General features: G+C 40.9%; 1 protein-coding gene across 1 annotated transcript in view; it reads right to left on the reverse strand.

Moving 5' to 3' along the window:
- The window catches only part of CFAP61 (cilia and flagella associated protein 61), a 267,799-nt gene that overhangs the window by 52,506 nt on the left and 202,897 nt on the right, over positions 1 to 12,396 (reverse strand). The window contains exon 25 of the mRNA XM_004687139.2: positions 6,262 to 6,467. Within this exon, the coding sequence (XP_004687196.1) occupies positions 6,262 to 6,467 (206 nt within the window). The remainder of the gene's footprint in view (positions 1 to 6,261; positions 6,468 to 12,396) is intronic.

Below are 12,396 nucleotides of genomic sequence, written 5' to 3' on the forward strand. Positions count from 1 at the left end.
AGGGCAGTCTTTGAGAGCCGAGCATGTTAAGATGTGAAAAGAGGTGATTTAATCAAGGTTGATGAGTATCTGATGGGCTCACACAAAGACATGAGGGCAAGACCTATTCACACCGTGAGTATAAAGGATGGTACCAACTGCTAATTAAGGCCAAGGGGAGAGGGATTCAGTACGCAAGACCCTTTTATTATTTTTTTCTGCAGGGCCATGGAGAAGGGGGAGGGTGCAAATGAAGATAAGGTAGAGTTAAGAGAGCTGGAAGGCAGGGCATGCCTGGTTAAGTAAGGCCCCGTGACTGGCACATCTTACGGAGCTGCCTGGGCCTTCCCTCACGTCTCACCTTCGGTTTCCATTTTCTGGCTACTGGACACCCTCATAGAAATTCCTTCTGCCTGACAGTGTCAAAGGTAGATGGAACTGCTCATTTGAAACATTGACATAGGACTCGTTAGGCAGGGAGACTGTCAGGGTCGTGATAGGCGTGCTATGTGTGTCTGTGGCATGCCTTTGGGACGCAAGTGTTCTAAGAAGACTGGAGCAAAGGACATTTTCATAACAAATCTGTTAGAAGACTTTAAATACTAGTAGTTCAGACAGGTTCAGAAAGAAACAAATGGTACAAATAGATGCTATTATTTTTCCAAAGTGACAGGTCAATCAATCCATCAATTCATTTTTGCACACATGCACATACATGCACACGCATGTGCAGAGTCACCAGTGGTGAATTTGTCCTCTCCATCACCAGTGGTTTGCACTGGCTCTCCGAGGTCGGAACAAAGACTGAAATATAGGCGAAGTGTGAGCCAGGCTGGACTGCCGACCCTCAGCTGCACTGCTGCTCTGTGACAGCTGTCAGCCTGTGATCACGGTGCTGGCTGTTCCCCTGCTACTATGGGTACCAAACTGCTCCAAGCAAGCCCCTTCCTCCAGCAACCTGAGTCACAGCTGGTAAGGCCGAGATAGCCACAGCAGCTGCCCCCAGGGCTGCTACCACTGCCACTGGCAGTGCCTGCTCTTTCCCGGCCCTTGATGAAGTGAGACTAGATTGGGAGGGAATGGAGAGAAAGGACCTAGAGAAATTTCTTTGAAACCAGAGAGGAAAGTTAAGGCCATGCCTGATTTACAAAAGTCAGAGCAGCTGGTAAGAGTCAGTCACCCCATCATGGAGGAAAACACCCCCAGATGTGGTGGAGTCCAAGCACGCCTGGATTCCAACAAGAGAGGTTGCTCTTGCGGCTTAGGTCAGGGAAATAATCGGTAATCATGTTGCGGCCAAAATCAGCTAAGCCATTCGCCCTGCCTGCTTGGAAAGAGCCTGCCTGCTTGGAAAGAGTCTTGCCCGCTTGGAAAGAGTCTTGCCCAGTCTATCTGATAACAGAATTAGCACTGGGGCCTGGCGGCATGACATGGCACATGAAGAGAATGTGCCTGCAGCTGCATGTCCACGCGGGGACTACGGCACACGAGGTGGTGCCTCTGCATGACCAGACTATGAGCCCTCTGATAAGCAGCGCCATAGTCCTGCCCCATTTGCTTCTCTCTTACACAGGTCTACTGGTGTTTCCCAACAGCCAGGGTCGTACAATTTGCCATCCAAATACTTGTTGCAAATCAGATTAACTTTATAAAATTATTTCTATGGGCAGTTACCAGTTGGGCCCCTGTTAGTGGTCCCACCCTCAATGTCTGTCTGTTTCAACATCACCTTCTCAGGGAAGAACAACTTGACTTTTGAATTTGGTCAAATGTAAAACATTTTCTTTTGAGAGAAGAGTTTTTATCATATTGCTCCCCCAAAAGGGATTTTTTAAAAGCAAACAGCTGGTTCCCCATTAACTTAAGTATTTTGGATATGGTTGGAAGCAACAATAAAAGCTTATGCACTCACTATGGAATAAATCAATTCAGCTGATAAATACTTGGATTTTTATTCATTTATAATAACAATCAGCATCAAATACACAAAGATTTGAGGAAAGAATATCAATGATTAAGGTATTTGATGCTTTCCCAAAACATAGCTTATATTGCAAGGCTCTAAGAAAACCTCCTCCTAATATGATGTTTCTGAAATTAAGTATTGGTGGAAAAAATATTAAAAATCCATGCATGACAACAATGATTAAGGAGCTAATAATAAGAAAAGTTTTTTCAATGGCACATCATACACTTGACACTGATCACATTTTCTTAAAATTAAGAGTGAGGAAGGGCCATCTTTCATTGGCTCTAAACTACTTCTTATTGTTAATCTTAGCCAGTGCAGTAAGACAAGAAAACAATATAAAATTTACAAAGGTTGGAAAAGTACAAACAAAACTGTCAGTATTTGCATGTGATATAATTTTTTTTATATAGAAAGCTAAAAGAATCCACAGGTAAGTTATTTGAATGAATGAGAGCATTGAGAAAACCGGCAGAATTTAAAACCACATAAAATGTATTGCTATGCATTATTCACCAATAATCAATAAGAAAACATATGTATGATAGCAAGGGAAAATTGATCATATCAAATTATTAGCCCTTCTTGAAAATATTAAAGAAGCCCCAAGTAAGTGGAGACTCATACTACGCTATGGTGTTGGACATAATATCAGGGATGTCAATTCTCACCTAATTGATTTAAAACTTAATGTATTTCTTATCAAATCAATGAGATTTTACACAAGGCTTGACAACTCTGCTGTGAAACTACTGCAAAAGCAAAGGGACAAAAATATCCCAAGCACTCCCTGAAACACAAATAGGTTGCACTGAAATGAGTATATGAGCTAACTGACACCTCATAAAGAAAATAAAAATCCATGCCTCAAAATGGGAAAAAATATACTTTAAATACAAAATTTGTGCTCTCCCTGGTGGCGCAAAGCACTGCACTAAGAACCTAAAGCCACTTCAGCATGAGTTCGATCCCCACCTGCCATGGAGGTAACCCACCTGTCATGGCAGACCTCTCCTGAACTGCCTCTGCTCCCCACCTCAGTGAACTTCATCGATTTGCCTGTTCTGCTCCCCATTCTGTCTCTGATGAATCCTCTCGCTGCTCCTGCACCTCTGGCCTGTACCTCAGTTCTATATGCACAAATAAATAAATCTTAAAAAAAAATACAAAACCTACACAAGTTTCTATCCAAGAGTCCATTAAAAAGTGAGACTCGATAAGAAGAAAACCCAAAGAAAAATGGACAAATGTCATAAATGAACACTTCACAGAAACTACTAAGAATGGCCATGAGCAATGAAAAGGTAGTAAGTTGAGCTATTAATTAATAAAGGGAAATTAAAACCACAGGAAGACAGACACCTCCTTACACAGCAGAATGGCCCTAGCAGGGAGGTTTGATAGGGCCCTGGGGACTCTCAGGCTTTCCTGCAGGGAGTTCAATACAACTGATCTGTGGAACATTTTGTTATTATGGTGTAGACCTGAGAGAAATTCTTGCACATTGAGGTGTGTATGCAAAGCCCATAACATTGTTTGTAGTATCACCAAACTGAGAACAATGCAAACATCAATCACCAGAAAAACAGATCGACAGATTGTGACACAGTGGTACAAGGGAATATTACACAGCAAGAAGGCAAATGAACCACAACCCAGCACAGCGACCTGAACACAGCCTCATGAACACAGTGCTAAGCAATGTTGACTCAGTCTAGTCAGCCACAGAATCCATTCAGAAGTAGGCAAAACAAGTTGATCTATTAGTTAGGAAATCATATATACGTGGCACACTTTTAAAACAAGTGGTTGGCAGGGTGCCTTTTTGGCAAATGAACTTTATTGGGGACATAGCCATGTCCATTTCTTTACGTATTGTGTGCAGCTGCTGTCGCATTACTGTGGTAGAGATTAGAACTTGTGACAGAGGCCTGTAAGCTGAAAATATTTATCATGACCCTTTATAGAGAGTTTGCTGATCTCTGCTTTACAGGAAAGAAATGGAATGATTAACCCAAGATTCAGAAGAGTGGTTACCTCCAAGCAGACAGAGAGAAGAGTAAGCAGAGAGGGGCTTCTAACAATCTCAAAGTAAGGAATTCTTTCTTCCCTTTTTTCTCTTTAAAATTTATTAAGGAAACATACTGGGGGTAGCTTGGAAATCAGACAAAATTGCTTGAAAATCTTTACCTGGATATAATACATAACATTTCATGAATTCCTGTCTAGTTTTCACATTTTATTTTACACTAGCATTTATTCAATACTTATATGTGTAAGGCAACAGACTGTGGAATCAAAGGTAATCAAGGTACAGCCTTACCCTCAGGAATGTTGGCTAAGGGATGGGGGCTTAGAGATAAGTGGTTGGCTGCCAACCACTTATGCAATGTAGTCAGCGTTCAAATGCCTACTACAGTGGGATGAAGAAGAATGCCCCATGCGGTTAAGTCCCTGTGACGCTTGAGATGAATCTCAGAGATTGATCACAGGCAATGTGATAAAGGCAGAGAAGTAGAAAGAAGCAGAAAAACAATCTACAAACTATAGTAGACAATATACAAATATTCTAGACTGAATTGGAAGGGGGTGCCTTGTTCATACAACTTGTTAAGTGGGAATCCAAATCTTTGTCATCTGAAGGTCAACTTCATCTGGTGGATACAAACTTTTTAGTTGGACAAGGAGATCCTAAGATGTCCTAAGGCATCTGGGCTGAGTAGCCAAGGTCACATCTTACATGCATAGACCAACCAGGTTAAGAAAAGATAACTTTGTTCAATGTCCACGAGTCAATGTACTGCTGAGCTAAAAACTCCCCTCTGCTGGGCTGAAACTCCCTTCTTCAGTAATAAAAACCCTGCCTTCCCTGAGCTCAGGGCTCTCAACTTCAGCCACTGAGTCAGTGCATGTTGGGAGCCCAGGCTCAAGCTTGCAATAAAGATCCTCGTGTGCTTTGCATCGGAATTGGCTCCTTGGTGGTCTTTGGGAAACTCAAAATCTGTCATAACAGCCACAATATCAAGTCATGAAGCCAGGATTCAAAAGGAGGCCATATGCCTCCCCAGCCTACCACCCTTACCAGACAGCCTCCCTGCCTTTGTGAAGAACTGACTAGAAATTCCTGCCTCACAGGGTTATGTGAGATTTAATGAAATAACAAACCCAAAGCTCCTGGAATGTGGTGAACACTCAACACCCAGAAGCTACTAAATAGCTCACTCAAGGTCACAAAATCCGTGAAGTCAAAATTTTTATATGGAGATTTGAATCTGGTGTTTCCAGGAACACATTAGAACTCCTCTTTTTTGGCTTCAATTCCTACTACTGGGTCACTGTGAACTTTTTCCCTGTCCCCTCGACAGCACCTCAGAGGTCAGTGTACAAACAACCTTTCTCTTCAGAAAGGAGGGAAACTCAATAGTGATTTTTGAAGTTGTAGGTTCTGTCTACTTTTCTTTCCCCCAATCAAGAATTATTTCCTAACGTAGGCGGCAGGTACATGTACACACATGGTTTTTGGTTTCTACATTGTATCCTACAATTTAAAAAGTTTTTTTTTTAATGAGAAGAGATTCATGCAGACACTAGCAGTCACCCCAAAAGTACTGAGGACAATGGAAGTCTGTGACTTCTGACCTACCAATATCTGGTACTGACTCTGTTATCACTGTGCTTTGTGGCTTGAGGGAAAGTCTCCAAAACTTTCTAAGTAGCAGACTATATCAAAAGGTAGATTTCTACTCTCGTGTTTTAACCTTCCCAGAAATCTAGAATGAACGGGTGTCTTAGAATTAGAAAAGACCATGGAAGCACCCCATGTAGCCAACCAGCACTGCAGGATCTCCTTTACAATACCTTGAGCAAGTGACTATCTACCTTTCCTCGAGCAGAATGCTGGGGTCATGCACTTCCCATGCTGGGGGTTGTAGAATATCTCCCAAGCAGGTGCTTTCACATCCTTCCCAAAAGAACTTCTGAGATTTCTGATCACTGCTCATCACACTCCAGTATTGTAAGGAAGTTGTAATATTATCTTATCTGGGCCTTCCATGGTGGGGAGGCCACACATAAGTATATCTGGGCTCCATGCTTGTGTAGCCAAGGGGGCCACATGTGTGCACTGTGACACTGTGCCACTGTGACACTCTGCTCTCCTGCCAATGGTACTGATCAGATGGTCTTTATTATATTAAAAAGAAATTTCTTCTAACCTCTTTTGTGGATTTCCATTTTGCCGCCTAGGCATCACAAAACACACTTCATGACATTGTATGTTGCATCTCCTCTAGTAAAATGTAATGCCAACTTACCTGTAGAGATCTTTGACCATATTGTTATCAAAGCGATCACACAGGTTGTTGAGGACTTGTTCATGTTGGCCAAACAAGCGGATGTAGTTGGAGACAGGGAAAGGTTTTTTGGAAAGGCACGTGATGGTTTCCACCATTTTATACTTGTTAATGTGTAATCGGAAGTAGGTCCCATTTTTCGCACTACCTGTGATTATTTCTAAACCCTGGGTAAGATGGAGATCAGAAGAAGAACATTAGAAACTTCTTTGGACCCTGGGAACTCTATCAGAGCAATTTATTTTTCAAATATAACAGGGAGGTTATATCTTATCACTTGTTGCAAATAACAGTAATGGATATTGACTGAACTCAAAAGAAGATAACGGTGTGTCAGAAATACTTGGATTTAATGACTAAATGTTCCTCAGGATATTTTAAACAGTGATTGCATTGTTCCGTGTTTCTAAATTAGTTGCTAGGTTACGAACAATTCTCTATTACTCGATACTTCACACAGCTAATTCACAGAACTAGGTTTATTCTCTTCTGTGAGTTGTTTTAAGACTTCATTTTCTTAGTTTCCTACAACACCACTTTGAGAAAAACTTCCTAGTCAAAAGTGATGAGTGGCCCTCCCTGGTGGCACAGCACTGAGAAGCTAAAGCCACTTCCACCAAGAGTTCAATCCCCACCTGCCCCGGAGGTGGTTCCACATGGCCTGCAGACCTCTCCTGAACCGCCTCTGCTCCCCTCCGCAGTGTACTTCATCGATTTGCCTGTTCTGCTCCCCATTCTGTCTCTGGTGAATCCTCTCACCGCCCCTGCACCACTGGCCTGTACCCCAGCTTTGTATGCATAAATAAATAAATCTTTTAAAAAAAAAGAGTGATGAGAAATAATATCAGTCATTTTCAAGTGTACTTAAACAGAGGAAACAAGGAATGGATAAGTCTCTGGTAGCTGGGCTTAGGAAGTTCAACTGCTTTTTAAGGTCTGTTCCCAAGGAGCAAGATCTCACATACAATGCTCTTAAGGCGACTTTCTAGTTTGTAAATTGTCAAAGATGTGGATATGTGGCTTTATACCCCCCTAGAAACTGGGGAAACAGATGATAAGGAAAGATGCTGCTTCTCTACTTTATACCACTCCCTCTTTTTCTATTTCATGTCTATTGGCCTACCAACAAAACACCACTCCCCACAGACTCAGGAAGCTAAACTGGGGACCCTCGGAGGAGAAACATAGGTTATGTTGGTGGTGATTGAACCTGCCCAGATTCTCAACTCAGTGCATGGAAACATTCAATACATCTTTACTGAGTGCAGCTAGATTTAAGCTTTTGCCTTGAACGTAGTGTGACATTTAGAAAGCCAAGGCAAGTTGGACTACAACGATCCTGTACATACATCCTCTGGGAATTTTTTCCAAACAAGGACACATGGTTTAACTAGATGTTAAATTAAAATTGAAGCAACTGATTGGCGGTTGGTACCACGTGGCAAAGCCCTAAATGGAAATCAGTCAATTATAAGCTATAAGGAGGGATGTGTTGTGCATCCTGGACTAACACCAAGTATGGGTGAGGAATTGGGTATCTTGGGATGCATGAGAGCATAAATACATAGGAAAGGCATTGAGGGATGGCACTTCAAGGGAGGTGTAAATGGTCCATCATTCAGCATAATGGTTGGAGACAGAGGAAATTTACCTTCTAGACAAAGTGGAAGGAACATTCAGTAAGTTGCCCTCTAACAACTACAGTGCAGCACACAGGCCATGCCATGTACCCATAAGTTCAACCCCAAGCCAGGTGGCTGACCCACATGGCACAGCAGACCTCTCCTGTCTTGCCTGCTGCCCCCCTCAGTAGTGTATTTCAGTAGATCTGCCTGTTCCGCTCCCCACTCTGTCTCTGGTAAATCTTCGCACCCTCACCTCTGGCCTACACCCCAGCTCTTGTTTGCATAAAAATAAAATCTTTAAAAAATATATTCACAGTGAATTTTTCACTGTAGAAGAATAATATACATTTTATACTACTTTATAATTTTCTCAACATCATTCTATTTTTAGAAAAACACACGGTACTATTATTTGTATCAACATTTTAACAAAATGTTAGTGGTCATTTGCTGTGGTTAAGAGATTGGGTCATTTTTGTCACTTTCTGTTTGACTACTTACAGTTTCTATATTTAAAAAATGTCTATCACTTCTAAAATGATAAAAAAAATTTAAATATACTGAGTTGCGGTAAGCATACTCTTGCAACCAGTAGTTCTCTAGTTCCAGATGGCCTATGGATTTTTTTATTTCATTGAGATCTGTTTTTCAAGTTTTGACTTTACAGATTTGAACAAAGACTATCACACAGGGTGGAAAGGTGGCATCATAGAAGAATCCCCGGTACTGACTTTACTTGGTGACCTGACTTCATAACCACCATTTCTGAATTAAATACACATAGACTTATGAGAGTGAAGCAATGATATCCAATTGTAAGTTTAAATACAAGATTTTAAAGACCATTTGAATTTAGCATTGGCAGCTATTTAGATTTAGCTCTCCACTCCCAGGGTTGGAAGGCCACTTCACAGTCACTATGGCAAGGGAGAAAATCTGATTCTGTCATAGTTTTAGCCACCAGGCTTCCCCAGAGCTTGCTGAAGAGTGGAGTTAACAATCCCACAAGGCCTTGGCCTACCCTTCTCCTGTCAAAAATGTCTGAGTGATTAAAGTAGGGAACCCAGGTATCAAAGGCACATTCCTTAAGATCTGCCCAAGTGGCTGACTAAATCTTGGTTTGCAGAGTTTCACTATATATTCACAAGAACTTCATGTTTCAAGGGGTTTGCGTCAGGCTAAGCTCTTCAAGATTCAGACCAGAGTAACTTAATTGATCACATCTTGACAAATTCTGGCAGAACCCTGGTTGGTTACTGGCAGAAAGCCTGAATGGTATGTGTCTCCCTCCCCACCAATGTCAGTGTGTTGTGGAAATGTTTGTGTTATTTTCAATGCCTTGCCATGGATCTGTTTGTTTGGGGGTCTTTTATGGTTTAATTTCAAGACTGAATTAGATTCTTTGAGTTGCCTATGTTTTAGCACATTATAGAAATGAGGGCTTGAAAAGTACAGAAAACAGTTCCCATGTTGGGAAGGAAATGACTGTATGACAGTTAACCTTAACTTTGGAAGTAATTGTGTCCATTTTAATGATACTACAGGGGAAGGGGACAGAGAGGGATCAGAAAGAGGGTGGAATGTGGGGGCTATGGTGATGACAGGAAGGGGAGGAGGAAGTAAACATTGTTATAAGATGAACAATAATGTAAATAGATACAAAAAAGTAACGAGATTTGGCACTGCATGAGCATAACTGGGGGGGCATTCTGGGAATTTGGGATACAAATATTTTGCATTGGTATTAAAGATAACTTATTTACATTAACATTTCTCAAACATAAATTGTTCTTTAGGACTTGGCAGACCTATCTAAATTTCCTAGGTCACCCCTACTCACAGTTGCTATCAGAAAAATCTAGTGAAATGCAGAACTCTTTCTGCCTATTTTCACAAAATAAACAAAAAAACACCTTACTAAATGACGACTTAGGTAGTTTCCAGCATTGCCACTCCATGAAGAATTCTGTAGCAATGATAATTATTCCCACATGTCCCAGTTCTGTGGGATATGTCTAGTTCCTTCCTTTAAGTGTATAAGTAAATTATTAGGAAATTTGGAATTTGAATTTTAGATTTTGATTAGTGTAACTGATTCTACTGTGGGTTTTTCTTTCTTCCTTTTTTTTCTGAATACAAGTTATCCTTCATGATTTTGACAAAGGTTGGGAAAAGCTCTGGAATTCAGGCCAAATAGAAGACAAGATTAATCAGACTTATTGTGCAAGAAATCAAGTTCCTAGCTCTCATGATGAACACACAATTTTAAATTTAATGGCATCCAAAGCAGAATTTGTTGTGACAAATTTCTTTATTCCATGGTGTATAAGCCAACAAAGCATGTGGATGGGAATCTGTAAATTAGTTTATTATGTAGATGACTTGGGGTCCCCTCTCTTCCTTTTGTTGGGTTACCTCTCAGGGAGCTCATGAATTACTATAGTATCTTTTATTCCAATTAATGAGGGCATAAAAGTTTGATAAAATCCATCCATATTAGGTAAAAATATTAATTTAGTTTTCTAATGAAATCATGTTCAATGGCCTCTATTCTCAATCAATTGGTTATATTTCGGTGACTGCCTGACCATTTTGGCAACAATTTTACTTAATCAAATTAATTCCAACTCCAAAAGATTGCCATGGAACCATCCTACAATTTTTTTTTCTTGGAGAATAAAATGGAAGAAATCTGTTTAAATCTTCTGTACTAATTAAAAATGAGGCCCACCTGGCAAATGGTTAATTAAAGTCAGGGGTCCTGTTCAAATACTGTCATAGCACCAGCCAAAGAATCTATTTAAGTTGCATTCTTATTAAAACTCATTATCTAAAACCCCCTTTTGGCTCCTCCTCTGACTTTATTCAAAAAGAGAGCCAGTGGTTCATAAATAATGACACGGCATGTAGGAAATCACACAATGTCCTTAAAGAATCTGCTTCTGTCTGAAACTAAGTCTTGTATTTTCTACCTCTTGTACATATCCATTCTTTACAAAGACCAATGTGCTCAGTCACTAAACACTGTAGTTCATCTTCTTTATCTATTGTCCCACCTCATCTGTGGCATATGATTTTTCCAAAGATGATCACAACGATATTCCCCTTGAGATGAATTCTATGCCGCCCCCCCCCTCCTTAAATACTAGTGGGCTGTTGCTTCTCCAACAGATGGTGTTAGGTCAGTGATATGGTATGACTTTTCAGGCTGATCAAAACATCAATCCTAAATTGCTGGTGAGGACACTGCTTTTGGAACCCTCAGTTGTCCCATAAGAAGTCTAATTGCTCCAAGATGCCATGCTGTGAGGAAACCCAGGCATGATACCTGGAAGGTTTCTCACTTTGAATGACCCTAGAGCAAGCTTTCAGTGATGTTAAGCCTTCAAATGATCAAGCTACTGAGTCACTCCTAAGCTTTCTTGTCCTCCCAACAAAGCCCCAGACATTGTAGAACAGAAGCAAACTGTTCCCACTGTGCCCTGCTTGAATTCCTAATCCACAGAATCTGTGAACAAAATCAAATGGCTGCTTCATGTTGCCAAGTTGTTACACAGCAGTAGAAACTGGAGCACCATTTACTACATTTTTTTTTTCATTTGTAAGAAAATTTTGCATCAGACGTGTACAGAAAACACCTAAAAGAATCTGGGGCAGGGTCAAGGGAAACGAATTTTAAACATATAGCAGCTGTCCTTTACCTGGAAAAGTCAGCTTTCATTATTTTCCTGTAACTATGATTAACAACAACATCCACCATTGACTGGTGGTGTCAATAAGCCCATGGGCACTTCTGTTCCTTCAAATCATTGTCATTTCACACATGATCCTAATAATCCTAGAAATGCAGAGAATTTGTAAAACTTTTTCAGAGCCCATGGGAAATAAATGGAAGAGCTGGGATTCTGAGTTCCTGAAATGCAAGGGGCCAGTAACCTATGCCATTATGAGTCTGCTCACTTTAAGGAATTTTCCAGTAGTTTCTACTGTTGGCTAAAGACTTTCCTATTGATCACAACCTGCCACATGGCCAGTCCAGTTCCCTGGGAAACGTTTCTTTTAGTCAGTCATATCGGTACTCCCAAAATAGCTGAGATAAGACTGGAAGTAACTTCCAGTGTCTTCCTCACTGACAAAAAAGAAAATATGACACATCAGAGAAAAGCCGCCACCCCAACCCCAGTTCACAACAAACACCAGTGAAAGCATCTGTCCAAGAATCTTATTTAAGGACCTATCCAATTGACCAGCTAGGTATATCCTTTCTGGTTCCTTCTAGCCCAGAAGATACCCCACCTGCAACTTATACTTTTCTTGGATAGCTCCTTGCGTGTATTTCAGGGAGCACAGGATGACAAGTGGCTCTGAACAGGCACTGAAGACCCTAAGCAATTTACTTGCTACAGTGCTACAAAGGTGGTGGTTTTAGTTGTTCATTGATGATTCCAGACTACTACCTCCTCAGAGCTTT

Source organism: Condylura cristata, unplaced genomic scaffold (genome assembly GCF_000260355.1).
Source record: "Condylura cristata isolate star-nosed mole 26May11 unplaced genomic scaffold, ConCri1.0 scaffold00022, whole genome shotgun sequence".
Lineage (NCBI taxonomy): Eukaryota > Metazoa > Chordata > Mammalia > Eulipotyphla > Talpidae > Condylura > Condylura cristata.